The sequence below is a fragment of the Falco biarmicus genome, chromosome 5 (assembly GCF_023638135.1).
Source record: "Falco biarmicus isolate bFalBia1 chromosome 5, bFalBia1.pri, whole genome shotgun sequence".
Lineage (NCBI taxonomy): Eukaryota > Metazoa > Chordata > Aves > Falconiformes > Falconidae > Falco > Falco biarmicus.
The window spans coordinates 45,255,951-45,282,542 of NC_079292.1; the positions used below are offsets into that span (position 1 = coordinate 45,255,951).

General features: G+C 38.5%; 1 protein-coding gene across 4 annotated transcripts in view; it reads right to left on the reverse strand.

The window, feature by feature from the left end:
* The window catches only part of ANO4 (anoctamin 4), a 198,186-nt gene that overhangs the window by 108,061 nt on the left and 63,533 nt on the right, over window positions 1–26,592 (reverse strand). For 3 of the 4 annotated variants that reach the window (XM_056341686.1, XM_056341683.1, XM_056341685.1), the window contains exon 3: window positions 4,240–4,376. In XM_056341686.1, coding sequence (XP_056197661.1) covers window positions 4,240–4,376 — 137 coding nt within the window. The remainder of the gene's footprint in view (window positions 1–4,239; window positions 4,377–26,592) is intronic. The other variant, XM_056341687.1, reaches the window with a different exon arrangement.

Here is a 26,592-nt window from a genome sequence, read left to right on the forward strand (position 1 = left end):
TATTTGACTTGTAGGACTTCTTCCCCTATAAATATGACTTCCTGAGACAACTACTTGCTCTTAGCCTTGTGAAACACTCTCAACTACAATATTGTAGTTTTTTGCTCTGAAAGACAGCTTGGACACCCTTATCTGTACTTGAAGGTTCTTTTCATTTTAGGAACACAGTATGTCAAATCCAGACTGATAAACCCTACTAGATTGGTATGGCCTCTGAGAAGGAAGCCTTTCTGCTGCCCTCTGCTATAGCCTGTAAGTCAGCTTTATAGACTGAGCCTGGACTTGCAAGAACTCTGAGGACCTAACATGATATGGAGACAGTCAGGGCTGGCCCAGCAATGTCAGGAAATAGCAGCTGCAGGGCTTTTGCATTGTCCACAGTATTCCAGGCTTACACTATTCCAGACAGAGACTTTTCTCCTATCTTGAATTTTGCTGACTCTCCTCTAGACATTGCATCTCCTTTCCCTGTGTTATGACTTCAAAATTCTGTTTTCCTAAACTGATTTAAAAAATATATCTAGAACCAAGTCTGACCGCAGTTTTTGGTGAGAAAGTAGTCTAGTCTATTCCTTCATCTGAAAGAAGATGCTGGAAAAGGAAGAACAGGGAAGACTTCACTCTAACAAGAAGTTTAGCATTTCTGGCTATCTTGGCAGCTTTATTTCTAATACGCATATCTGAAGTTGTATAATCAGGAATTCTTTAACCAAGGAATGCAGTAGTTTTCTAGTTTTCCTATTTTCAGGCTTACAATTGGGAGTCATCAACATTCATTAACATACAACTCATACACACATACATACTAGGAGAGGTTTAGGCTAAAGGGTTTACCCGAAAGTTTCACTGTTCAAAATGAAAGGATTTGTAAACCTAACAGCTACAGAAACTTTAAATGGAAATTTTAGGAAATCAAGGAAATTTAAAACTTTACCTGCAGGTCTTTAAAAAAGTAAATCAGAAGGGACTCCTATGTTTACTAATTTAATGAGAGATTATATTCTTTCTTCATTCCTTATTATTTCAGTATATGGTTATTATCAGTGTGGAAGTTCAATGAAGATAGGATCTTTGAATTCTAAAGAGAACATATTGTCCTGTTGTTTCTGGCTACTTGAAATTAGAGTCCCCTGCATGCAACTTCACAGCTGGTGGGGAGGGTTAACACCTCCACCACTAACAGTGATAACTTACAAACTTTTGCAGAAAAAGGAGAATCCCAGAACCCCCCAGTTTTTAACGCACAGTTCTAATCAAAGAACAAGTATATTTTCTCTGTGTGTTCTTTTTTCTTAATATTCTTTTCCCATTTTGATTATAGTTTTGTGGAAGCTGCAACTTCATTTTTCCATCTATCTTCACTGGTTGGTATATTCTTCTTGACATCATAATATATTTAATTACATGGAACTTTTCTAATAATGAAATTGTGTAGGCTGCAAAACCAAGTGCTCAAAAGTTAGGAAGTAACAGATTTGTAGTCTTCTCTGAAAGCTTGTATAATCTCTTTTCATATTCTTCCTGATCACTGAAGAAGACAGGGATTTGTTGGAAAAAAATTAGGTACTTAGCCTGTATTTTACTAAGTATACACAAGAAAACTGAGCTGAATTTGCACAAGCTGTCATTAAGTGCCACAAAGAACATAAAAATTCTTATTTTTCAACATGAATACATTTTTACTGCCATAATTTTCAGTGGAAGCACTAATTTATAAAAGAGGTGGTTAAAACAAACTCTATTCTGCACATATAAACTTACTTAAGTAGAAATCAAACCGTGTTCCAGCTCTATCATTTTCCCTTGTTTGGATAAGGACTGATTTATTGATCCATAGAAAGAAAGGCAGAATAAATGCATACATAGAATACAGCCTCTAAATAAAGTTTCCTTTAATTGTTATCTTATTTCTGCTGCTACTCCAGTTGTCAGAAAATGAAACTTCAGTGGAAGTAATACAATATTTTAGTGATAATATGTCCCTGGATATAAATTGTAAAGTATATATCTAATTGTTATATTGGCATATGTAAAACACATTTTGATCAATGCAAATAAAGCGAATGTGATCTTCAACTTGCTCAGACTGTGGCTGTGTTTGAATGAAACATAGAACAAATTAAAAAACCCTACCAAACATCTTTACCCTAAGGACAAACTGAATCCCAGTATGGCTCTGCATCTGTTAAGGAACTTTTGATAAAGCTCCATCCATAAAGCCTTCATTGCGTCTTCTGATTGACCACAAAAAACTAACAGTTGAAGCAAACAATATTTCAACTTGTCAGATAAACAAAAGTGACAAAAAACCTTTTGTATGTCCTTGTAATTTATTTCGATTGTAAATTCATTTTAATTAAGTCAGCCACAAATAATATTAAATAATTCTGCTGCAATGTTAGTTTCAAAACTAAACCAAACATGAGTACATTTAGAGACACTTTTATCAGTGCCAGATCCACTGTTCTGATGACATTAAGGGAGATCCACAGTCTCTCTTAGCTATTAAACTAAACTGAAAGAATGAAAGGAAAGACTTCACCCCACCATTACATAGCTGTGTTCCTATATTTATCCATACAAACTGCAAAACATTTAAACAGTGTTATCTTTTCCGTCTGGAATTAAGCAGAGGCCTAGTACTTTGAAACTTCTTTTTATAGGCTACAGCATCCCTCAGCTCCCATTAAGACTTCCAATTTTCTGGGTTTTTTTCCCCCTTTTATACATATACGTGACTTACATTGCTATTTTCCTCAATTATAGTTATGCAGGAAAAAAAGATAATTCAACTAGGAAAATACTTCCTTTCCCTTTTTCCCTTTCCCTTTAAAAAACAACAAAGATTACATCAAAGTGAAAAAAAAAGAAAGGTTTTACAATATTGTTAAATTAACAGCATCATAATTTGCTCTATGTCACCCTTTGTCCTTCTGACCACTTTCTGTTCATTTTTCCTCTTTAACTTGCAAAGATCATGTGGCTTTTATCTGCACCATTTTGTTAAAGACCATATGGTACATGATGCCAAAATGTAACACAGGAGTATCGTGTCAGATTAAGCTATTATAGTGCAAACAGGCAAAGAGGGCCCTTTGTAAGTTGTATGGGAAGCTGGGGTAGAGCAATGAGTAAAGGGGAAGATGAAATTGTGAGCAAGGTCAAACGTATCTCTGGTGTCCTGAATTTTGTTGCTTTTAATTATCTGTCTAACTACTCCAGGAGTGCAGCTCTCTATGGGCTGAATTTCTAGCACAATGAAAATCTGTGACTCTTTTTTCAGCAGTGCTTCACAAAAGAACAAAAGAACTTGCATCACAAAACCCTCTAGCTCCTGCAAAAGACATGATCTGTAATTGTATCTCCCAAACTTTAACTAAACTAGTAAACAAAACACGATCAGGGCAGAGCTTCAGCAATATCTTATAGCTTCCTGTGTTTTTTAATTGTTAGTACAATCCCTGCCAGAAAGTTCTCAGGCACAGCTTGCAGGTAACATTAGATCACTCCAGTAATTAGTCTGAACACGGCCACATTTCTGAGGTGGGGAAAAGGAGACAAGTCCCTGGTCTCTTCTCTTTACTCCCTGAGGAGACAGCCCTAACATCCATGGGTTGTAAGGCAGCTGGAGGCAAAGTCAAAGGGTATCATGTTCCTTTCTGCACAAAAGACACAAAAAGGAATTTAGGCCCAAATTTTTATCATGGGTCCACAATGCTTTGCCTGCTTTAAGACATAATTTAAAAGGGACTATGTGCTGAATGATTCCTCCATGGTACGTTCTCAGAATCATCATTATACACCATCAGGTCGCTTGTTCTTCACTGAAAGGGAATGTTTCTCACACCCAATGCCCAGTGCTTCTTAAGAGAGATTTATGATAAATTCTCCTCCTCGTCCTTCCTTCCCCCCAAAGGAATAATATAGGGGAAACTTTTCCATTCTTAGAAGCTGTGAAGCTTTAGACTCAGACTCAGATGGTTCAGAAAACAAGCAGACAACAAAAGCTTGTATAGACTTTTCACTGGGGGTGCGTGAAATCAATAAACCCTCCTTTTAACTTGAGCTATTTTATATTTCAGCATTATAATCTTAGAATGGAAAACCAGTCCCCATGGGAAAGGTCAGATACAAGTTGACTTGCAGAGAATGAGCTTTTAAATCAAATTACATTTATTTCCTTTTTATAAAAAGCACAAAGTATATAATTATTATATTAATAATTCTGTGTGTTCTTACCTCTCCCACAACTTCCAACCTGCTGGCATCATCAGAAGTACTGGTCAAGTTACCATGGTGAAGCAGGGAGTCATCATCTTTGGAAGGGCTGTTCACACCTTCTAACTCATCAAAAAAAATGTTGACATCCTTAGCTACTAAAAACAAAAATAAAAATATACATTCGAATCACCATCGAACCAAACAAAGACACCAAGTGTAATACATTATCAACAATCCTACTTTTTAGTTCTGGTGTAAGTATATACTATATTAAGTTTAAAATCTGGTGTGCGTTGGTGGAGTGCTTTCTTCACCAATGAGCCATGTAAAGATTTAGGATACCACAATACCTCACTGACGAAAAATAAATGATTTTCTGTCGCAATATGACATACGTTAGCTACCTCTTTAGCTTCTCTTGAGGTAAGTGGCTTAAAAGATTATCTTCTGGATTAGTATGGTCTCTGAAAATTTGCTGTTATAAAGAAGCAGATTTTTTAACATACTACATAAAGTATTAAGATAGAAGTTGTACAGACCTGTGGGGCAGCCAGAGGCAGGAGACTTCAAATATTTAAAAGGAATTGAATAAGTAAGCCTGGGCAGAAGTTTGTCTTTGCACCATTTGGAATGTTTTAATGCATGTAAATCTGGAATAATCACATCTACCTCCTGCACAGCCCTCAGCTGTGCACGAAGAAATAGTTTAAAGATACAGGATGCTATAGTAAACCCAACTGTCATAAAAAGTGACACTTAGAAGGGCCTAGAGCACATTCCTCCACCCTGGGGATCTGGCGGTTGGGCTTGGGGCCAAGGCAGAGCCAGTGCAGCCGAGAGTGGCCCCTTCCCTCCAGACCCCCAGACAGCACTGTGGGGACACCTGGTCCGGGCATCCCAGGGCTCTGCCTGACCCTGGTGCTTCCCACTGGGGCTGATACAGGTGTCAGCCCATGGGCCTGGCCTTGGCCCATCCCTGTCCAGGGCAGGGCCTGGCTGCCTGGGCCTGGCCCCCCACCCTCCTTGCCCTGGCTAGGGTGGTGTGCCGGACCCAGGCTGCCAGGCCCTGCCCTGCCCCCCACCATGGGGAAACCCTGGGCCAAGTGGTACCCTGACAGGAGAGATCTACTTGAGTAAATGAGTTGAATTTCCTCCACCTTTCATGCAATGACAACGTCATGTGATAATTTTAGTCCAATTGAAAAAAACAACACCACTAGAAGGAGTTAAAGGTTGGCACTGTACTCAAGATTAAAGCAGTGCTAAGTTTAGGGTGACATTCCCTGCTCTGCTGAGCAAGGAGGTGATGAGAAGCTGTGGGCAGAGCTGGTGTGCAAGTCTACAATCCCACATAAGCACCACTGACCTGCTGACCAAGCAGCTGTTGGATGGGCGACGCAGGGTGGGCAGGCTGTGGCCAGCGAGGTCTACCTTTGCACCCCATACGCTGCAGGCCTGGTGCAAAAGGGTGATAATGGGATGTGTGTGGGGAGAAGAAAAATGCCTTGGCTGAGGATCAAGCTTCAACTGTGGATAGACTTCATCTCTCCGACCTCATGCTTCATAGGCAAAATCCAGAATTACGACAGTAAAGTCATAATTGCTAGAAGGGGCCCCTGAAGGTCACCTACTGAGCCTCCTCCCCTGAGTAGAATAGGATCAAATATCTATTACTCTTGACAGAAATTTCTCTCGCCCACTCTCCCTCACACTTTTTTTGTAAACTTGACTGACTTCTGGAATCATTCTTCTGTGCAATAAAACCTCCTGATCCTTTCGCTTCTCTGCAACTCCCCTAACAGTGACAGGCACTTGTGACTCCTGTTGATGAGAATTTGTATTAACAGGGGACACGCAAAATCTCTAATTGCTGGTGGCAATTTAGTACCATTTCTAACTACAGGCTGCAGGTATAAAAACCCACTGTGGAGAGACTGAATAGCTTGCCAGAAATTAACAGCCATTAACTGTTCTCAACAAACATAAGCATTTTGTAACCTTTTCACCATTCCCTTCTGCAGGGACTATAGCCCATTTTAAGAAACCTTTTTAAAAAATCTCCAATGCTACCAACTCCACAGTCTCTGCAGGTGACTTGTTTTTAACTATCACAAGCAGAAGAAAGTTTTCTTCATAATATTCATCCTGAATATGCACCTATGTTGCAATTTAAATATATTATTCTTTTCCTGTCAATCATGAATATGGGGAAGAGATTGCTCCCTTTTTCTACATGTCTTTCACAGTATCTAAAGTCTGTTATTACAGCTGTTGGTAGATAAAATAGAAAACCCTACCAAAATATTCAAGAACCCTTCTTCTTCATTTTCATGCATAAATTAAGGACAAGGTTAATTACATACATTGTATTTTTGATTGCAATACTTATAAAGCCACTAAAAATTTCAGAAACAATAGAAAAATCTTCACGTCCAAATTAATCCACTCTACACACTAGACTAATGACCTAATCCAAGCAGCATCATTTTTCATAGAGATTCCGAGTTTTAAATACTTTCATTATTTTTTTTCATGTAGACAGTATAACAATAAGAAATTCTGTGCTAAATTAACAATTTTTAGAATAACTTACCACTACTTGAGTGTAGCAATTTTGGGATTGCATAATGACTAATCTAGCTATCATTCTTTGTATCCCAATATTATTTTTGCACAATATTTAATCCCTACTTAACACTTCATATCATAATTCATCAGTTTTACATAGCACCCCCTGTTCATCTTTTATGGAGATATCGAAGTAACAGCATCACCTACTTCACTTTCTTTTATATTGTGTGTATCATTATAGTCTGTGAACACAGAGATATAAAACCTCTTCTTTTTTTTTTTTTTTTTGGCAGATACTAAATTTCTCTTGTCATTTTAAAGCTGTTTTTACTATCAGTCCATTTATTTTACTTATCCTGCTTTTTTGAATAGTGCCAGAATACCATTAGAGACAAATACCTAGGATGGAGTTTTTCACTTTAAAACCAGCCTTGGCCTCACACCATCCTGTTCCCAGCTAGGGATGAGCTTACTGATAGGGTTGGCAAAGAGCATCCTGGTGGCATTTTGGTTTATGTGATGGGGAGAGCCTGCGGTCATCAGTGTCACTGTGGCTGTATTCAGTCTGTCCTAGGATGAACTACAGAGGGTTTAGGAGACTTAAAAGGCAAAAAACACACTCCAGTTTGTAGCACATGCAGCAGTAACATTAAAGAATTACTTGCCACCTTGATCCATTTCAATCCACAAAAGCCATACAGGAGGTGCTTATAAAAGACAGAGGAATTGCTGCAAACAGCACAGTCTAACCACCTACTTCTTCACTGTCCCTACAGTTTCAAAGGACAAACCTGGAAACATTCCGCCCCATCAGATAATAATCTGGATGTAGGTTCATGAACAGCTTTTGCATACATGTTCATATGAGAAGAATTCTTCTGAATACTCAACTGAAAGAACTACTGAAACAGAAAACATTTTGAATGACTTGAAATTTCACTAAACTGAAACCCAGAAGAGTGCCTCCATGAGAGCAACACATGAACTTGTATGTGATCCAACACCTCAATATAGTCTGAAAACTACTGTGGAAAATACAGAAATAATTAAATAGTGAAGCTCTCTGGGGATTATGAAGAAATTTATCTGTTGCAGACAGGGGCAACGAAAAATGTGAAAATGAAAATTCTGCCTGTATGCTATGCTCAATGGAATTTGAACTAGTATTTTCCTGCCATTGAGTATAATTCTTCCTGCCATTTTATACGTTGGTGCAAAAGATGAGACCTTTGAGATACCAGAATTGCTGCTTCCTGACATGCTAATAATGCTTTGGGTTGCAAAATACATGGTTTTTAAGTGAGTGTTTTGAGATACACAACTTAGTGTGTAAGAGAATGAATGTGTCTGGGGGTTTCAAGCAGAGAATTACTGGATTATTCTGAGGACTTGTGAGGAGTAAAAAAAAAAAAAATCTTATTTCAAGGTCACTTTAAAATCCAGCTCATCTCAGCAGCGACTAGAAGTTGTGGAAGCAGTGAATCTCAGCTGGTTTGGGAAATTATCTACCAGGACCTGTCCAGATTGCCTGTAGAAGAAAATTGCTTCTATCAGAAGTATGCATATAACTGGCATGCTGGTTGGTAACTTCAGCAAATAGGATAAGTAGTGACGTGCTGAACTACCTCATCAGCGCTAAAGGTATCTGTTACCTTTTTCCAGTTGTAGTAACGGTGTGTTGCTGGTGAGACAGCAGAGCTCTTTACACTGTAGTTGCCTTGATGCATATGCTTTTGAAAATACGCTTTTAGTATTTCATTTGTCACTGACACTAAACATGGGGCCCTAACATTTGCTGAGACCATTTTTCTACCTTCAGCCTCATTGGATACTTAAAAAAATAAATCATAAAATACTGTTGCACAAAACTAAATAAATAATTTAAAAAGCAAATTCTGTTTACTTTACTTTAATAATGGTGATGGTACTTCCAAGCCAACTCTCGGGTTGCCTGTAGATAGCTCAGCCACTCCACTCCAATGGACATGACACCTACATGGTCAAATGTTGCTAAAGGCATAATCAGGGCTCAGTCTTTCCTGTCTCCTTCAGATCATGACATGCATATATCCACAAATGACCTTAGCAAAACAGTGTATCGTAATTCTACCATATACACGTTACTTGGAAGACAGTCTGGTGCTATTGTATAGTCACACCTTTTTAAGCACTGAACTTTAACAGGAATACAGAGCAACATGTACACTATTGCTAAAGGAGATACTAAGAATTCCCCCTCTGGTTTTAGAACAGCTTAAATATGCAAGTTCTTTGGTCCCCCTCATGTTCCATTTTATGGAAAGCAAAATGTCTTGATAACCCAGAATCCCTTGAGGAAAAAAACCAAACGTGAATGCACAAATATTTTTAATCCAAATATAGTAGAACCACATATTTTGAAAACTGAATGCTGGGTAAAGTCTGAATAAGTGTCCATGCATAATCTCAGTAGGTCCACAAGCCACTGTGGACCAAGAGGCTGATTTTGGTAGGGCTCAGAGATAAGATAACTCCTTTAACTTTCTGAAGATGGACACTCAAAACCTGAGGTGCCTAAAAATAAGAATTTTCATTAAAAAAATGTGACCTGACTAAGTTTTTGCATGACAAGATGGAAGCATGCTCAGAGAACATGTTTCTGTTCATTAATTGTAATTATATTACCAATCGTCACACCAAGCCAATGAATATACTGTAGCTTTGGATAATGCAAACTGAAGATCAATATTCCAGAAACTGCTCTTTGGAAGCTTTTATAACTATCAGTAACACTGAAAAGTGAATTTCTTTAAAAATTCTTAATGGCAATGTTTATAATAAGTATAAAGCATTTCCACATGTTAATGGCGGTAGAAAAAATGATTTGGTTTCGGAGGATCAATATTGTAGAATACCCCTTAAATACCTGTTTAGCAGAGACTTGCAAAGAATAAATGTTCCAGTACAAAAATCCAAGAATCCTTCTGCATCTTGTAGTACATGTTATGTTTCTACAGCATTTATTTTGATTTTTTGATAGAAACATTTTTCTGCACTCATAAAGCTGGCAGATACAATTTAAAAATCTTTGCTTCAACAAGGCCTTCCTACAGATGCTACACAGCCCTGAACTTTTTATTATGCTAAATGCTGAACTCAGTAACTACACAGTGGATCAGCAACCCCATCTCAGGAAACATGCTGATATCTGGCTTCCAGATTATGAGAATTAAAACGTTAGAATCAATTTTTTTTTATTAAATTTAGCGAGAGTCAATGTAAACTGGATTTTGAAAAATATTTTTAAAAGCCAGAGATTTCTTAGAATTTTAGGTTTACTGCATTGGCAATAAAAATAAGTTTCATACATTCAAGCAAGTTATAGGAATTCATTAAAAAAGCTTGAGATCTGACCTTTTTAAATAAAGCTATTTACTGCTTTTCCATAGGAAGTCCATCTTCTCAGTGTAATAACTAGGAAAAAGCCATGAAAGCCTTTGCTAGCTTTTGTCATGGCCCTGAGGTCACCCCCAGCCCTGAGTGTCCTTGCCTGGACCCCCAGGGTTCCCCCCACCCTGCCCAGGTTCAAGGACCCCATTTCAGCCCCCCAGGACTGCCAACCCCTGCCCAAGTGATACCACAGCAGGGCTGCTCTTCAGCTCCCTACAGCCCTGCCCTGCCTGGCCACGGCCCCACCGCACCAGGGAGGTACCTGATGACCAGGGCTGGGGCTGCTCCAGATGCCCCGGGCTGCTCTGCTTCTGGCTGTGGCACGTGTACAGGCTGTGAGTAGGCAGCAGCGGGTCATTCTGGTTTCTACCTGACAGACCATTCATGCAGAACCTTGACACCTTTGCTGTATAGTTTACAAGTCTGATTTAGGGTCAGATGCATCACCCTGTTTTGTGTGCCTATAGCCATTTTCAGATTAGTAATTATTGTTTCTGGATGTCTCGGACTACAGAATATTTCTGAATATCATGTGGTCAAGAAGAAACTGTTTTATAAAAGACTCACCAGAAATCTTTAGAAAAATGTGTTTAACATTCCACCATGAGCTATGATACTTAAATGCAGAATTTAGCTCTGATGTAGAAATTACTTTTAAGTCTTTTATAATAGTAATATATTCACATAGCAGTAAATAAAGATATGGTAAATCTTTATCTTCATTTGCAGTCTACGTCAGGTACAAGCAAAAAAAAAAAAGTAGCTTTAGAGCAAAATGTTTGTTTTAAGTAACTATAAATAAATAAATCTCTGCTGTTGAACAATCACTCTTGGCAGCCTACCAAACAGAAACATGTACCATCTAGCTAAAGTTGCACAAGGTACCACCTGAATAGAGAAATGCTCGGTAAACTCATGCTGGCAAGAAATAATATGTAGTCTTTAAAGGCATTGTTAGCTTTTTAAAATTTTCATTCAGTGCTAACATCAACTGGAAATAAAAATAACTATTCAGAGCAACCACACTAGAAAAAGTATTTAGGCATGTTTATCTTAATTGTGATATCCCAACAGACTGCAGCTGAGAAGGCATTCTCCTGGACATGTAACAAGCCTTTGCAAACCGAGTTGTACAGTCATAGCAATCCTTTTGTCTTTCCAGAAGAAAATGCAACTGAAGGACATACAGATTAACTTCCCAACAGCAACCATATCTGGTCTGGATAAGGAAAAAACAGTGTCCAAGGCTGTAAAAGTTGTATCCTTCTCAAATGGCTAGAAAAAATTCTATGAATTAAAATGTTAGTTCTTAAAAGACTCTTTGTTTAATGCTATTCAGTTTTGCAATTATATTCAAATTGCTAAAACAGTTTGAGAGCCTACTTCTTTTCAGTTTATATTCATTAATCACTAGCATATATTTGTTTTACTTAGAGTAGCGTTCACCTACATTTACTCATCCACAGTGCATATGTTTGTGTCTAAGCTGTGGTAGTGATTCAAGTTAGGTTATTTCCCTAAATTCCACCTGCAGGCAGCAGAGGCAAATAGCCATTTCCAAATTGCAGATCATCTAATCTATATTAGACATCTACTTTCAAATGAGACAAACTGGGCTGTAGACATGCTAGTTGTGTTCTGTTGATCGCAAAGGGAGCACAGACAATGAATTAAGGTCTTAATACCTTCATTGCAAACCCCTGTGTTCAAGTCAGAGGAACACCACCTTTATGGCCACAGAAAATTGGCATACTTTTAAAAGAAGCAAGGGTTTTAATCTAGAAGTGTATCATTTGAGGTTATAAGCAAATTTGTGTCCTGTTGAATGAAAATGTGGGATTATTCAGCACAGGCATATAATCAGACACAGTACCAAAGGGAAGCTGAGATATGGCCATTTTAAAAAGAAGTTGCTTTGGGCAAACACCGTTAATAAATTTAATCTCAACATCTAATCATTTTAGACAGATAACCCATTTTTATTCTTCTCAGCCATTGCTTGAAACTGAGAAGATAACTGTTTCTTACATTCCAGTATGGCCTCTCCCATCTTTAATTTGCTTATCTATCTTGTCTATTCAGCCTCTGGAAGACTCTAATGCCTTTTCAGCCTCTCCAGTCCACATCCCAACTGCCCCCAGGCCTGTATCTGGGCTGTGCAGGTGTGGAGAAGGGGAAGAAAGCAAAATCTCATATTAAGGTTTTCTGACAGGAAAAGCTTTTTAAGTCACAAAGCACAGGGTTCATCCTAAACCTAGATCTTAAATAATGAGGTGATTAGTTATCAGATTATTACCCTTGTTATCCTAATCTGAGAGTTTTCCCTTTACCCCCAAATAATACCAACACCAAATGACCTGACCCTACCACTGTATGGTTCCTTCTTGATAAGACAAAAATCAGGCAGAATGCAGGGGTTTACACATTCTTATACATCCTTTATCATTCAAGAATATATGTTGCTGTTTTTCACTATAGAAAATTGCTACACAAAACACCTAGTTTGAAATAAAACTGAAAAAGGGAAACCAGGAAGCCATGCCATGCATTTTGATTCTCAGCCTGTCTAAGAGTCTTCAATCTATTATGGAAAATTCCCACTAAAATTCAAGATTCTTTGGACTCTAGAGTTGCATTGGTTTTGGTAGGGGGGGTGTCTTCCGCTGTTTACAGGAGTAATATTTCTTCTAGCACAAGTATTGAGATCATTCTGCAATTTGATTTAGGAAGGGTGGACCAATCAATTCTTAGTCCACAGCACATTACATGTGAACAGGCCTTCAGTTGTTGTGACAAGGTCGTCACTTCCGCTCCCCAAAATTACCATCTGCAAAATTGTGATTATACTCCAACACTTTGAAATGGCTAGAACTTTAAATCCAGTCTTAGATCCCAGACTGCAGCATTTGCACGACAGATCCCAGACTGCAGCATTTGCACGACATTATTTGTTCATGCAGCCATTCAAAAGTGTAAAGAATGGATTAAAAATAACAGGAATCTTAATACATCTGATTACTTCTGCATAGGAAATATATACTGCTGGAATCCTTAGGCACAAAATAATTCAAATTCTTACTAAGACTTCTCTGATACTAAAAGGTTTCTTACTGGCCTTCAATAACCCATTGATTTTTCTCAGAGATTTTATTGATACATACTCACTTATCACTCAGTTCATCACTTTGTATGTTCCTTCGGTTATAATTTCAGTGCATCTCAATTGATTCTTCTACCATAAGCCAAATTTTGCATCCAAGGAATAACTTACTTTCTTGTATTGCATTAAGAATTTCTGAAAAGTCCACATCTGTCTTCTGTATGTCTGGTTTTATCCGTATTTGCATTTCCAGCTGGTTAACCTGCAAATCCTCTCTTCCTTCTGAGGAAATTGAAGAGATGGATGGGGTTTGTGACAGTCCAGTAGAAAATCCAGCCAAGGGGCTTTCAGGTGAGGGAACATACACATTGAATAAAGCTACTTATTTTCCTCCCCCCCCAGCAAACCAATTTTTCTTCAAGCCAAGCAGCTTTAGATAGAAAATGGACCGACTTAAAGCTAAATAGAATGAAAACAACATTTTCTGCTGTCAGCAATGATGCAGAGTCACCACTGGCAAGTCCCTCATTCAGGTGAACATGTACCATCATGCCATGAACAACCCCTCACCATACCATCTACAAAACTAACTCCAAAATGTGAAAACACATGAGAAGTGTTGTTACAAATAACACAGCACTACAGGAACAACCAGGCTAAAATAAAACACACAAAGGATGAATTAAGTCTCAAGACAGAAAACAACCATTAGGACAAAAAGAGCATGGACAGCATGTTTCAGCCACAGGACATCATAAGTTCTCACATGCCAAGCTGATGGCATGCCTAGGAAGCACCCCAGTACTGCAGTCCCTTTCGAAGGGGGTCACACTGGTATATAATGGTTGCTGTTTAAAAACACTGCAGAATAAGAACAGGCTAGTGGGTCATAGTTTCAAACCTATTTGCTCATGTAAATAAGCACAAGATTTGCCCATTTCCGTGTTCTTACAACGTGAGCAAAGAAAGCAGGAAGTTTTGATAACATACTCTTTCCATCCAGAGAAAGATAGCTGTACATCAAGATTAGACAGGAAAAGGTACTGGGCACAAGGGCTTAAGCTGCTGGCTACAGAGTACTTAGATACAGCCCGGGAAGAAGAAGGCTGCTGCTGGTTTTTAAAGAGTGGCAGCAAAACCTTTCACAAAGGCATCAGTTAGAGATGATGCTCTTGAGAGTAACCAATACACGATTAGCAGATAGCTGCAACAGTCAGGGAGGTATCTGGGAAAGGACTTCAGAACAAAAAGGCCACGGTGGAAGAATAAACCTTCAGGTCATTTAGTCTATTACTGTGCCTTTACTAGAAACTGTCTCTCATGCTTTTGATGGAAACATTTTCCTTTACAGCCTTCCTATAACAAGCTGGTCTTGTTTTGAATTTGCTCCTAGCCCACTGTATCTTTCCCCTCCCCTTGCCAAGTGATCATCGCGCAACTGCCTTGATGGCACAAAATTACTCAACCCTATTTTAAAGACCCTTCTTCACTTTCTGGAAATACAGGTCTCAAAATGGGTATACATATGCCAGCTTCAGCCTTTTTTATTTCCCACTGTTAAAGTGTAAGTTCAAACCATCTCCTGCTTGCCCCAGCATGTTCTTTTGTTCCACAGCAAAGACTCACTGTTAACATCAGAGACAGCTCCCCTTGTAGGTTCCTGTAAAGTGATCTGTCATAGCAGCAGCAGGAGTCAGCATTTAATGATGTAGAACAAAGAGAATTTCTTAAGTAAGACAGCTGATTATTCGTATAATAACAGCCTAGGGAAATCTGCAGATGGCCTCAGAGGTGGGAGGCTAGGATTTGCCCCAGAAGAGAATTCTAGGGATCAAGGAAAAATACTGCATCTGCTGGAAAAGACATATAAACAATAGGGTGGAGGTAGAGAAGTATGCAATGGACAATAATTGTTAAGCAGCTTTAATGTAGTGTCATTCAGTTTCTTGTTAAATACTTAGCTATCACTTTTAACATATACCATTACATATTTGCATCCTCAAATCCACTAGCTTCTCTTCTTCATTTCAACCATAGTTAGCACAAAATAATGACAATATAGACAAACATAAAACACACTCTCTTCCCCCATACCCTCCATCCTTCTTAAACCCAAATCACTGCTCCTCAGAACACATGAAGGTAGGATCCCTGCAGCATCTCCAACAGATCTGAACTAATTGGGCCAGGGAGAAAGGACGTGATAGGCAGCCAGCAACAGTGGTCCCAAAGCGTTGGTACCTGATGGACTGTCTAACCACAGACCTGTTCATAAAATGAAACTGTTTAAGAATGTACACATTCAATTTCAAAGCCATTTTTTAATTTATGAAAAATACTGTCAGAAAATGTCCGGCCTAAACCTGACTGCTGTACAGCTATGAAGCCAAGGCAAGTTTTGCTGCATTCGAATCCCTTCTCCTGTATTTGACTTACCTGAAGAATGGGGAGCTTCCAACAATCCACACAAATGACAGTCCTATATGCTTCTCTGATTCACAGTAGCCTTAATATCTGACCTCACTGCCCAAAATCAGATCAACAACATCATCCAGTCTGATTTCACTTAAAATTGTAGACATATTCTTCTACCAACCACTTGTGATACAATACATGGCTAATCAACTTGCCTTCACCAACACACGGAGGAAAATAAATGCATCTGCCAACAACATAGCTTTTACATAAGTGGTTGTAGGAACACTTTCTTCACCCATGATCTTCGTGGTGTCAATGAGCAGAATGGAAACCACAGCACATTTGCTTCTACTTTCCTTCCTCTCCCTCAGCACCCACTTCACAGGAGGGAGTACTGCATTTCCTTAGCTGAGAGAAACAGTCCCTCTGTGGTGAGTTACGGACTAGCCAAATTGGTGATTGCTGATCTGTTAGCAGACAGAGATTTCATCCTAGCTCTTCAGATTGTGGGTATGTCTCGCATCATACACCACATCAGACAATGCCGCAGTGTTCTCTCCCGCATCCCAAAGAGATTAATTTTCTTTATTGTAGCACAGATCCCCAATATCACAAACTGTGCCACTGTTGCTACTGAGGGATCACTAGCTTTAGCATTTCCTTCTTACTTCAGCAGCTGCTGATTTATATAGTGACACATCCCACTGAGTAAACACCAAGCAATAATGCCTGGGAGGCTGGGAAGGAAAGACCCTCTTTCCATAGAAACATGAGAAATAAACAAACACAAATAAAAGTGAGGTAAATATTAGGATTATCAAATGTTACGCAATTTTATTAAACGATCTGTCTGGGATTCTTCTGAACTGAGATGTTTTAGCTCAACTCAAGTCATAGTTTATATTAGCTCATGGCGTTAACTCTGATTTACTCATTGATGCATAAAGTAGTGCATGAAATAGCATCCTTTTCCCTTTGTTTTGAAGGATCTCTGCTAATTAGGTTAGGGGAAAAAAAGATATTTTAAAAAGGCATTTCATTTTTAGAGGCTGAACAAGATGGCTTATTCTAAACCAGGATTTTAACATACTTCTATATATTGAAATTATAACATGTATCAGAGAAGCAAATTACATAGCAAAGTATTTTATATGGCACTAATGTTAAACAAGGTCATTTTGCATTTTACTGCAGTGAGAGAGGTTTTGCATCTGCTTAGAATTAAGAACATACTCAGATTTATTGCTCGATGAGGCCTTGTTACATGTATCTAGTATCTAGCCAATTATCACAATCAGCTTTTTAGACATTAATTTTACAAGCAAAAGTCTATTTTTTTCCACAGTAAACGCCTGGAGCCAGATTTTGAAAGCCTGTACACTTTTTTATACATGCACTGTGATGTGCAGATCATATTTGTAGATGGATACCCTCATATTGTGTTCTGAAATTGAGTATGAGCACTTGGGTGCACAGTAAAGTAAGCACGGTTTTGGTATTCGGCACCAAAATAAAGAATATAAAATTAAGCTGAGGAATAAGTGCTGCTTGATCTCAATGCACAATAAATGGCTCATATTTACTCCATATCTTTGAATGGACATGTCAGAACAGAGCTGATCTTTATGATTTGCTGAGATAGCCAGTGCTTCTTGAAGCGTTTTACCACTTAGGTTCTGCTTGTGGGTCAGAAGGTTCTGCTTATTGGTCAGAATAGAAATACTTGACTCGGTTGCTTTCTGAAATCATAGCCCCTTTTCTTTGCTGTCCCTGATTTGCAATTAACTCAGCAAGTGAACACAAATTTTTGTCTACGGTTCTAGAAGTTTCTAAGATAAAAATTTACAGCTTCAAAGGATCTTTCTGGAAAGGCATCTAGCTAACAACTTCTATCAGAATAGTGATCCAATTTCTTTTTTTTTTTTTAAATAATTTTGGCAGCAAACATGTATTTTCACAATGGTTGCAGTTCAGCATGGACATTAAATATGACTAGCAAATAACTAGTACACCATGTGGGTAGATGCTCCTATCACAGGGCCATCTACCTCTAGCAGGACAATATTTAGCAAGAGCAAATACAATTCCAATATGAGCAGTCTTGTTTTGCTACATTAAGTACTGCCTGTTGTTTCTACAGAGAAGTTGCTCCTTCTCACCAGAGCCTCTTTGTTAAAGCAAGCTGCTGCACATGATGCCTTTTTCACTGGAGGCAAACCCAGTTCAACATGGGGAAAAGATCACCCCTGCAGATGCATTTTTCTAGTGGCTTCTCACTTTGAGTGTTTGGCAGGTCATTTACTGCAAAAGCACAGTTTCAAATGGAAATTGTTTAAGGTGTTACCTATACATGTGAAATCCATAGCTTTACTGATCTCAGTTCTGGCATTTCCCATTTCTGTGACAGGAATGAAAAAAAATGTACACCATAGTGGGTCTCCCCAGTACCTATCCCATAACTGCACTGGATAACACACTTCAATGCATGAAAAACATATTGGTACAATTATTGCATCAGAAAAAAAAGAAGCTGTTCTCCAAGTCATAGAATATATGCAAATATACATGCCTTCCCAGCAAGATAAAGCTGGCCTCAAAGCAGTGGCTCAGAGTTAGCTAATTATGTATCAGGTGGAAGGCTGATGTGTCTCATAACGAGTCTTTAAAGGAGAGCTGCTTTTGCTACATTGGTCAGAGAGAATCTCAGATTGTTTTCTGTAAAAAAATCCTATATCATATTCTATTTTGTTCCTCGCCAACTAATATTGTAATATTCTTTCTGCCTAAGCATTTTTCTCTACTGTATGCCAGAGTGTTACTCTGTGCATCATTCTTACTGCAGTGATTATATTAGATATGTTTCCATATATTAAAATTATGAAATTTCTTGATGTTGCTCTTAAAACTGATGTGTATAGTAGTGCAGTTCCACACTAAGGAAGTATTGTTGATAAGACAAACTATCACATAACAAAGAGAAGAAACAGATTAATAAAGAAATAGAGCTGTAGGACAAGGAAATACTAGGTATGTTTAAAATATGCGGTCACTTCGTGGGTCTGTAATTACAAAAGTCAAAAATTTAGTATCAGCAGGATCATTTGATCAGCTTCGTATGAAACATAAAACATTGGTTCCTCTTGACTATCTTCAGCGCAGATATTGCTTTCCTCAATGGAAATAAAAAAGAGAAAAAAAAAGATATTTTTTTTTTAGTTTCCTTACAACTATTTTTGTCCAGGTGGAAGGATTTGTCCTCCCTATGTACAGCTAAGATAGTTCCTGAAAGTACAGACTGAGTCCACGTAGTTTTGCGTCATGAAAGATAACTCTGTCTTTCAGTGTTTGTTTTCCTCTTGTACAAACATGAAAATATGCAATATCAGCATTTTTCAAGATCTATTTTTTTCCCTCCCCACAAGCATTTAAGAACAATTGTCTCTGGAAATGTTAAAAGGTCTTTTGGGAGATCAGGTAAACACTGATGATCTGCAAGCCACCAGTGCATAGGCCAGTTACACTGGTGAGTCATGCCCACCACTCTCCTGCAGCCCTTGCTCCCCGCATGAACTGTAGTCACTCACTAGGCCTCACTCCCAGCGGAGCCACTGCACACCAGTAAGGTGGCTGCCCATGCAAGAGGGCAGCTCCCTCAGACCTGCACGGTTCTCCACCAAAAGTTTCACTTAAGTCAGGGGAAAGGCTGCATGTCTTCTTTCACAAGTATCTTCTCAGCACATGATGCAGAAACTTATCCTACGTCCTGCCTCGAGCTACCCCTTCTCTGCACAGAAGAAAAAGGTTCTGTTTTCAACCTGCAACTCTTTTAGCCCATCAGCTCAGCATCTGACTCCTTTCTGGAACAAGACCATTACCCAGAAGCTTTCTTCTGTCCATGCTCCTTACCAGTAGCACTAAACTTCCTCTACCTCACAGCTTCAACACAATTTCAGGTTTCTACAAGAGGTGCGGGTGTGTGTGTAGGGTGGTGATGAGTTGCCTTTTTCTTTCATTTTGATGCTTGTTTCCATTTTGGGGTTCTTTTTGAATATGGCAGTGGGGATAAAGACAGGAAAAGTCATCTGTTTAATTCTCTGTTTCTGAGAACTTGCTGACATATCTGTATATTTAAGACAGTGCAACATACCAGGGTAAGACCAGCTCTCTGCCACACTTGCGGTAGTTTCCGCATGGTATGGCAGTGCCAGCCCATACATACTTGTAGTGACAAACTGGGAGTATCTTAAAGGCCCCCATTTTCCCTGATTTGACATACTTTTATCTGTATAGGTCATGGGATTTATCCCCATCTATCTACAAAGCACATTCAATTTCGGAAGAATCATAAATAATAGGTAATACATGCCTCTTGAAAAAGAGGCCTTTAGAGACTTCTGATCTAATTCAAAACACTCCATCATAACAGCATTAATACACAATGTGCTTCCAAGACTGAAAAGATTGGGTACCCTGTGGAAATATTTGCAGACCTTTGAAAAACCTCTGACCTGGTAGTTTGCCATATATGTCTATAAATATGTAAGAACTTGGATATAACTCTTGATACTCTTAATTGGATTACCAATTACCTTAAAAAAAAAGTGTATACTCTGTCACTATTCAGCATAGCTAATCAAATCTTCCACTATGCAAAAAACACCATTTATCTTAATAGCTTTCTCACTGTTTATGGATAAAATAATGTGTCTGCATGTTAGTGTCCAAGAATCAAAAGCTGTGTGTAAAAGTAGAAAAATGCCTTGTTAGTTTTGAAAATCATTGGAATTAAGACATAGGGCTACTTCATTTTCCTAAGAAAGTCCAATGAATGTTGGGGTGGGGGGAGAAATTCAAAATCCAAATCATTCTGTTTAGCATGAAGAACCTATGCCATAGCTATACCTGTGCATGGTCATGTCAAGGGTATGGTGATAACAACACTGGAATTATTTATAAAGGCAATTTAAAAATAGTTTCCCTTTGTATTGCAATACACTGTAAGGCATGACATGTGTTTAATCATGTTAATACAAACTTTTTTCTTATCTTCCAGAAGCAGCAGTAGTGAAGGGAAGTTTTCTAAACACCGAATAGTACTAACTTATCAGACTAAGGTATTTTGAAGGCATAATGTCCACTCTCTCCTCTCATCCATTAAACCCTGGCTGGCATCACACATAAAGAAGTCCACTCAGCCAATTAATTACAGAGAAGTCGGGAGTCCTACATTCAGCATTTTTGTTCTTTATCTCTTTCTCTCTCAGGCAGTGTATGCCTTTTCCACAGATGACCACAGACAAAATGAACGGATAGCCCTTGGTGCAAAGCCATACCTTAAAAATCTCCTCTACTGCCGAAATAGCCTGAACACTAGACTATGGGGACAGGGTCCTGCTAGCCCTCCATTCTTGCATTCTAATTCAGTCACTGCCCAGAACGGACTGTGGGCATGGGACTGTCAAACCCACCAACACTGTGCTCTTATCATCAATAGGGAGGCACCTATTAAGCAGCAATTTCAAATGGGACAACAGCTGAGGTGAAATGACAAGCTACATTACCCACATGGACAAGCACCCAAACCACTCGACGACTGTGCAAAAGCGCACAACCTCTTTCTTTGTTTCCCATATATGTTCAGGGGATGCCTCAATGTTCTGAGAGTTGAAAGGACCCAAATGTCCACACAGAAACCCCAAGCATAACATGTCACACCTTCCTATGCCTAATATTTCCAACTACCTGGCTCTACGTGGCCCCTGTGTAGATCCTTACACAATCAGTAGAGGGACAATGTTGCACAACAAGACTTTGGAATTACTGCCTAGAAGCACTTCACCGATAATACAAAGGGACAGAGCACCAAATTGTGTGCTTTCCTATTGGGAACAAAATGATCCTTTTCAAGTGCCACAATGCCTGGGATAAGAATCCACAGGAGACAATCTGAAAATGGCACAAAGCCACAGTATGTAACTAAGCAGAGACATGTCTGCACAGTTATGTGTTGCAAATGAGAATCTAGAAAGAAGTCTGAAATCTAAACAGACTGAACAATTCAGTCCATTTCTTATTACTCTTATTTATATCAAAATAACAGTAGGAATGATTGCCTTTTCGTTCTACCTCTTTCCTCTTACACTGTGAGTGCACATATAAAAGCATAGCTATCAAAGATCACTACCATATATGTTCGAACATTTGCCCATGTTTGAAAAAATCTAACTACTTGTGAATGATAAATCCCTTAGTTACCATCTACCTTTAACAATATCAGAGTTGTTAGCAGGCAATTCATAAAGAGCAGATGAAGACAACATTTGCTGAATAAACTGTTTATTGCAAAAAGCTTGCCTAGGACTCAAGTCAGCAGTTTACTGAAGAGACAAGCAGAAAAGCTGGCTGCACAGGGATAAGTGGCATGACCTAGCAGATAACTTCAGGGCGCCAAAGATTTATTTCACTATAACACGGAGAATCAAGACAACTAGATTTATCTTCCAGGTGGATTTTATTGTAACAACCAATTATAGACTGATGTTATACCATAGCCTACCACTTCCTTCACAGTCTAAACGCATCCTGGTAATTCATTCCTGCAGAAAGTACCAGCAGGTAAACCATTTTGGGAACTTCAGCTGTCCTGAGACCACTGAGGAATGAACATAACATAGAAATGTGAAAATGATTAACCTAAAGACAGGATAGCAGAACAGAGGTCTATCCAGCACAGGATTCTATTTCTGACAGCAAATGATTAGGCAAAGGGAATACAAACAGGGCAAGTGCATCCAGTCTGTCCCCAGTCTGTCCCTTCCAGCTTGCAGAAATTTAGAGGTTTCTGGAGTGGAAGGTTTCATCTAGATGATAACCGATTCATGGCTATCAATGCCCTTTCTACAAATCCGTTCATTTTATACTCACTGTCACTTGTGAGCTAACAGGTAGCCATCCCATTCCTCCCTCCTCCTTTTTACTTACCTTGTTTCCAGCCTTCATGGGCTAGCAGGTCTGCTCCTCAGTCACAGTGTCATAGTAAGTCCCAACAGCCAGGCAAAGGCCATGAAGCCCAGAAATTCACTATCACCGCAAAGCCTTTCTTATTTTAGTCTCAGACAAGAGCTATCATGCTGACCTCATGAAATATGCTTCCCATACAGAAGCTAAACATGAAACAGTGAATCCGACTCTATCATAGGTAGAGGATATGGTTCTAGCCTACCTGTCTGACTGTGTGGAGACCTAATTAGGGAGAGATTATAATAAATATCATCATTTAGGTACAAACTGGAGCTGAAGAATGAGAGAATTTTTATTCATCTTTGAGAGTACCTCACAAGCAGCAGGAATCCTGTCCCTCGTACTGGTACAGTTGGCCTTTCTTACAAAGCCCTGCAACCTACTGTAATTACCAAAACCCACTAAGGAGAAATAAGAGCACTTTGCCATTAAAATGCATGGACTAGTTTTGGGATGTTCACATAGGATGCTTATCTAAAACAAATTATCTCAGAATGAACCAACAGGCTTGGTGTTAGGAAAGAGGTCTTGCTATCTTTTGGAATGGAACAAAACCTTTTGTGGAAATTTGTAGCACCATGCAGCCCTATTACAGTCAAATCCCTTTTCTGATCTTAAAAGCATCTCTGCCAAAGCAGAAGCTAGTTTGTTCCATCATTTGATAGTCTACCTGCAAGAATATTTCCTTGGAATATATGAAACTTATTTCACATTAGAAACAGAGGCTTATATAATACTAAGCCCCCTTTAAGGAAGAACTACAGAGCTAAGAGAAAGCCTCATTTTTCAGTCAAGCATTACAGGAACATAAGGAACTTAATAACTGATTATTCAGTGTCTCTCATGGCTTCTTGAATCATAAGCTATTTTAAAAACAAAATAGGTCATCATTTTCTCAGAAACATTGCCAGATTTTATATATATTGTCTATTTTCTTCAGCGTAAGCTTGAGCAGTCAAGAATTTTCTCTAATTATTTTAAGACAATTATGCTACACTGGTCTCAGGACATTATAACTTTGCTTTAGGATCAGCAATATTCCCTGCTTGGTGCTGAGCCACATCTGGCTGCCTGTTCCTGCATTGGACAAGTTTCCCTTTGAGAGGAAACTCTCTGAGGGTGGACTGATCAAGAACATCCACAGAGAGTGACATTTTGCAGTCTTTATGAGATGACTACGTGTTATAAACTAACAGCTAGGAGAGCCAAAATCTGAGGGTGAGCTGTACTGATTTTAAAGTAACTATTCATAATTGATTGCAAGAGTGAATGGAAGACCATATTACAACAGCAAACAGGAGACTGATCAAAGCAGGAAGGGAAAAAAAATAAGTCTTTGAAAAGAGATTGATTTATAAATATATACTCCTCAGAGAAGTAGAACACCCTCAAAGTCACCTTTTAAAATTATTAATATTATTTTTGAAGGCCCTTATTAAAAGCGTGGACAGGTCTAGGCAGGTTCAGTACTTCTGTGTGTCACCTGTAGCACAAATTGATAGAGGGACGCAATTAAAATATTTTTAAATTAAATAAGATAGTTAACATTGAACAACAGTGATTTATCCTCTAATTTTTTTATTTCTATTTTTCCACATGCTGTTTGCAAAACTGTTCTCCGAACTGCTAGAATGAACATTTTAGGAGGCTTTAGCTTAGGAACAGGAATTTTCAAAGAAGTGGCTTTTGCCCTAGAAAAGTGATGTGAAGAATGAAATGGGCTGAATGATTAAGCAATGTGATAGAACTCAGGCTCTGCATCATCTGCTAGCTAGTTCAGCTCGTAAGTTCAAAATACTTCATAATCACAATGTGACACTTGTCACTCAGTCCAGTGACAAAAAGTCCTCATTGTAATTGAGACAAACTGTTCTCCTTAGGAGCTTTGCAGAGGCTCCAGAGCACCAACAGTAAGGAGAATGCACTGTCTCTGTGTTCAGCAGGGAGGTATTTCCAACTCATGTTTGAGGGACAGATTTGGGAGAAATTTTGTTTGGTGCATCAAACTTGCATTGTATTGAACATAGGCTATAGATAAAGAGAAAAGTTAAGCATGCAGGCTATTTTCTTTGACATCAACGTTCCTTCTGCATAGGGACATTTCTTGTAAGCATATTTTTTTTAATATGAAAATTAGCTTAATGAAGGGAATATTAATTTTTTTTTTATACTGGCTTGCTTTTTCCATGCTTTGTTCCATATGTGAGGAAGTTCTACATACACATAGCAGAAGGTATATTGAAAAAGATTGTTCCTCTAATAATGTTAGACAAGTAAGATAACAGCACACTATTCTCAGTGTGAATTTAAATTTTCAGGTGAGTTTACATTAGCCATTCCCACACCATGCATGTGTTTGCTGCCAAGAAATATTTGCATGACAGAGCTTTCTGGCAGAATTATTTACAGGGTTTTATTCTTTTAATCTGAAAGACATGTCTGCCACAAGTCCTGCCAGTCAGCAAAGAGAAAATGTGATTTAACCAACAAATCACATCTAACACAGATCTTTTAAGGACCATTCGCAACCAAATGTGAATGCTGACCAGTATGTGCACATTTTGTGATGAGAAAAGGATATCTTTGGCACAGTAAATGGTCATTTTTGAAGGACTCAGTTCCAGCTTCCTTGATTCAAAGTTCATTACGTTGTGACTAAGCTCATTAAACATGATTTACTTTTTTCCTTTAATTTTGATTGCCACAGTTTCAAGAGCCATGCATTTTTCCCTGCCTCCTAAGTCAGTTGTTCTGTTGGCCAACACCACTAGCTCTTTCTCATTTTCATACCCAATAACTACAGGCATAAAAAAAAAAAAAAAAAGAAAAAGAAAAAGTTGCAGTTTGATGAGCAATAAAAAAGAGGATCCAAAACTGTACAAAAGAATGCCTAAGTCAAACACATTTTCCTTCAGCATTTGTACATATCTATAAGGTACTGTTTGTCATAAAAAGTGAAGAGACTTCCAAAAAAAGATTCTCACTGAATTCCAATGACCCTGCTAGACTTCCACTGTAATGCCAGAAACCAGTCCTTTCAGCAGGTGTTTCCTTGCCACTGAACATCAAGTTCTTCCAGATATTATGGACAGACCTATATCTTTCAGGTAGCAAGGAATCTCCATTCCAAAATGTACTGTTCTTTGCGTTTGAAGGAGATCTTTTTGAACAGTAAACTCTGAAAGCAGAAATGTCTACAATATTTTTATGTGTTTCCTGGAGTGAAGGAAACACATAATTTACATATTTACTGAATTCTGGAAATCAATTACTTCAAAGACAACCCTTCTTGCTGGAGATGTAGATTGCCTGCAGAACTAATTTGTACAAGTGATATAAATGAGTATCTACATTATTATATATACACTTCTATATAAACCTCAAAATGTATTAAAGTTTAACCAGAGGCCTTTACAGGAAGCATAGAGAAAAAAAACCTTGCTGAGGAATCTTTGAATCCCTGTTACTACAAAACAGGTAACAAATTTTAGCAAGCATTGCAAGTATAGAAGACCTAAGAAGGTTCCAGAGTTTCACACAATAAAAAAATTCATTTTAGTGCTGCTTAGACTTATTTATTTAGGCAATTTTTCCATACCCAGGAAATTTAATGACTCCTAGAGAAAGCAAGTTTGACAAGCTCTGCAGAGTCTGAGAATAAAGAAATTGGTCACCAACAGGAAGAAGTAAGGTAACACTATCCTGATTTGAAACAGAGTATCAACAGAAAGAGCAGGCAGAAACCCAGAACGTAAAGGCCTGCTTCTTCCATAGCGAAGGTGCAACGCTGTCAGAAGTGACGCAAGCATTTTTTTTTTTGTCCCCATATTTCC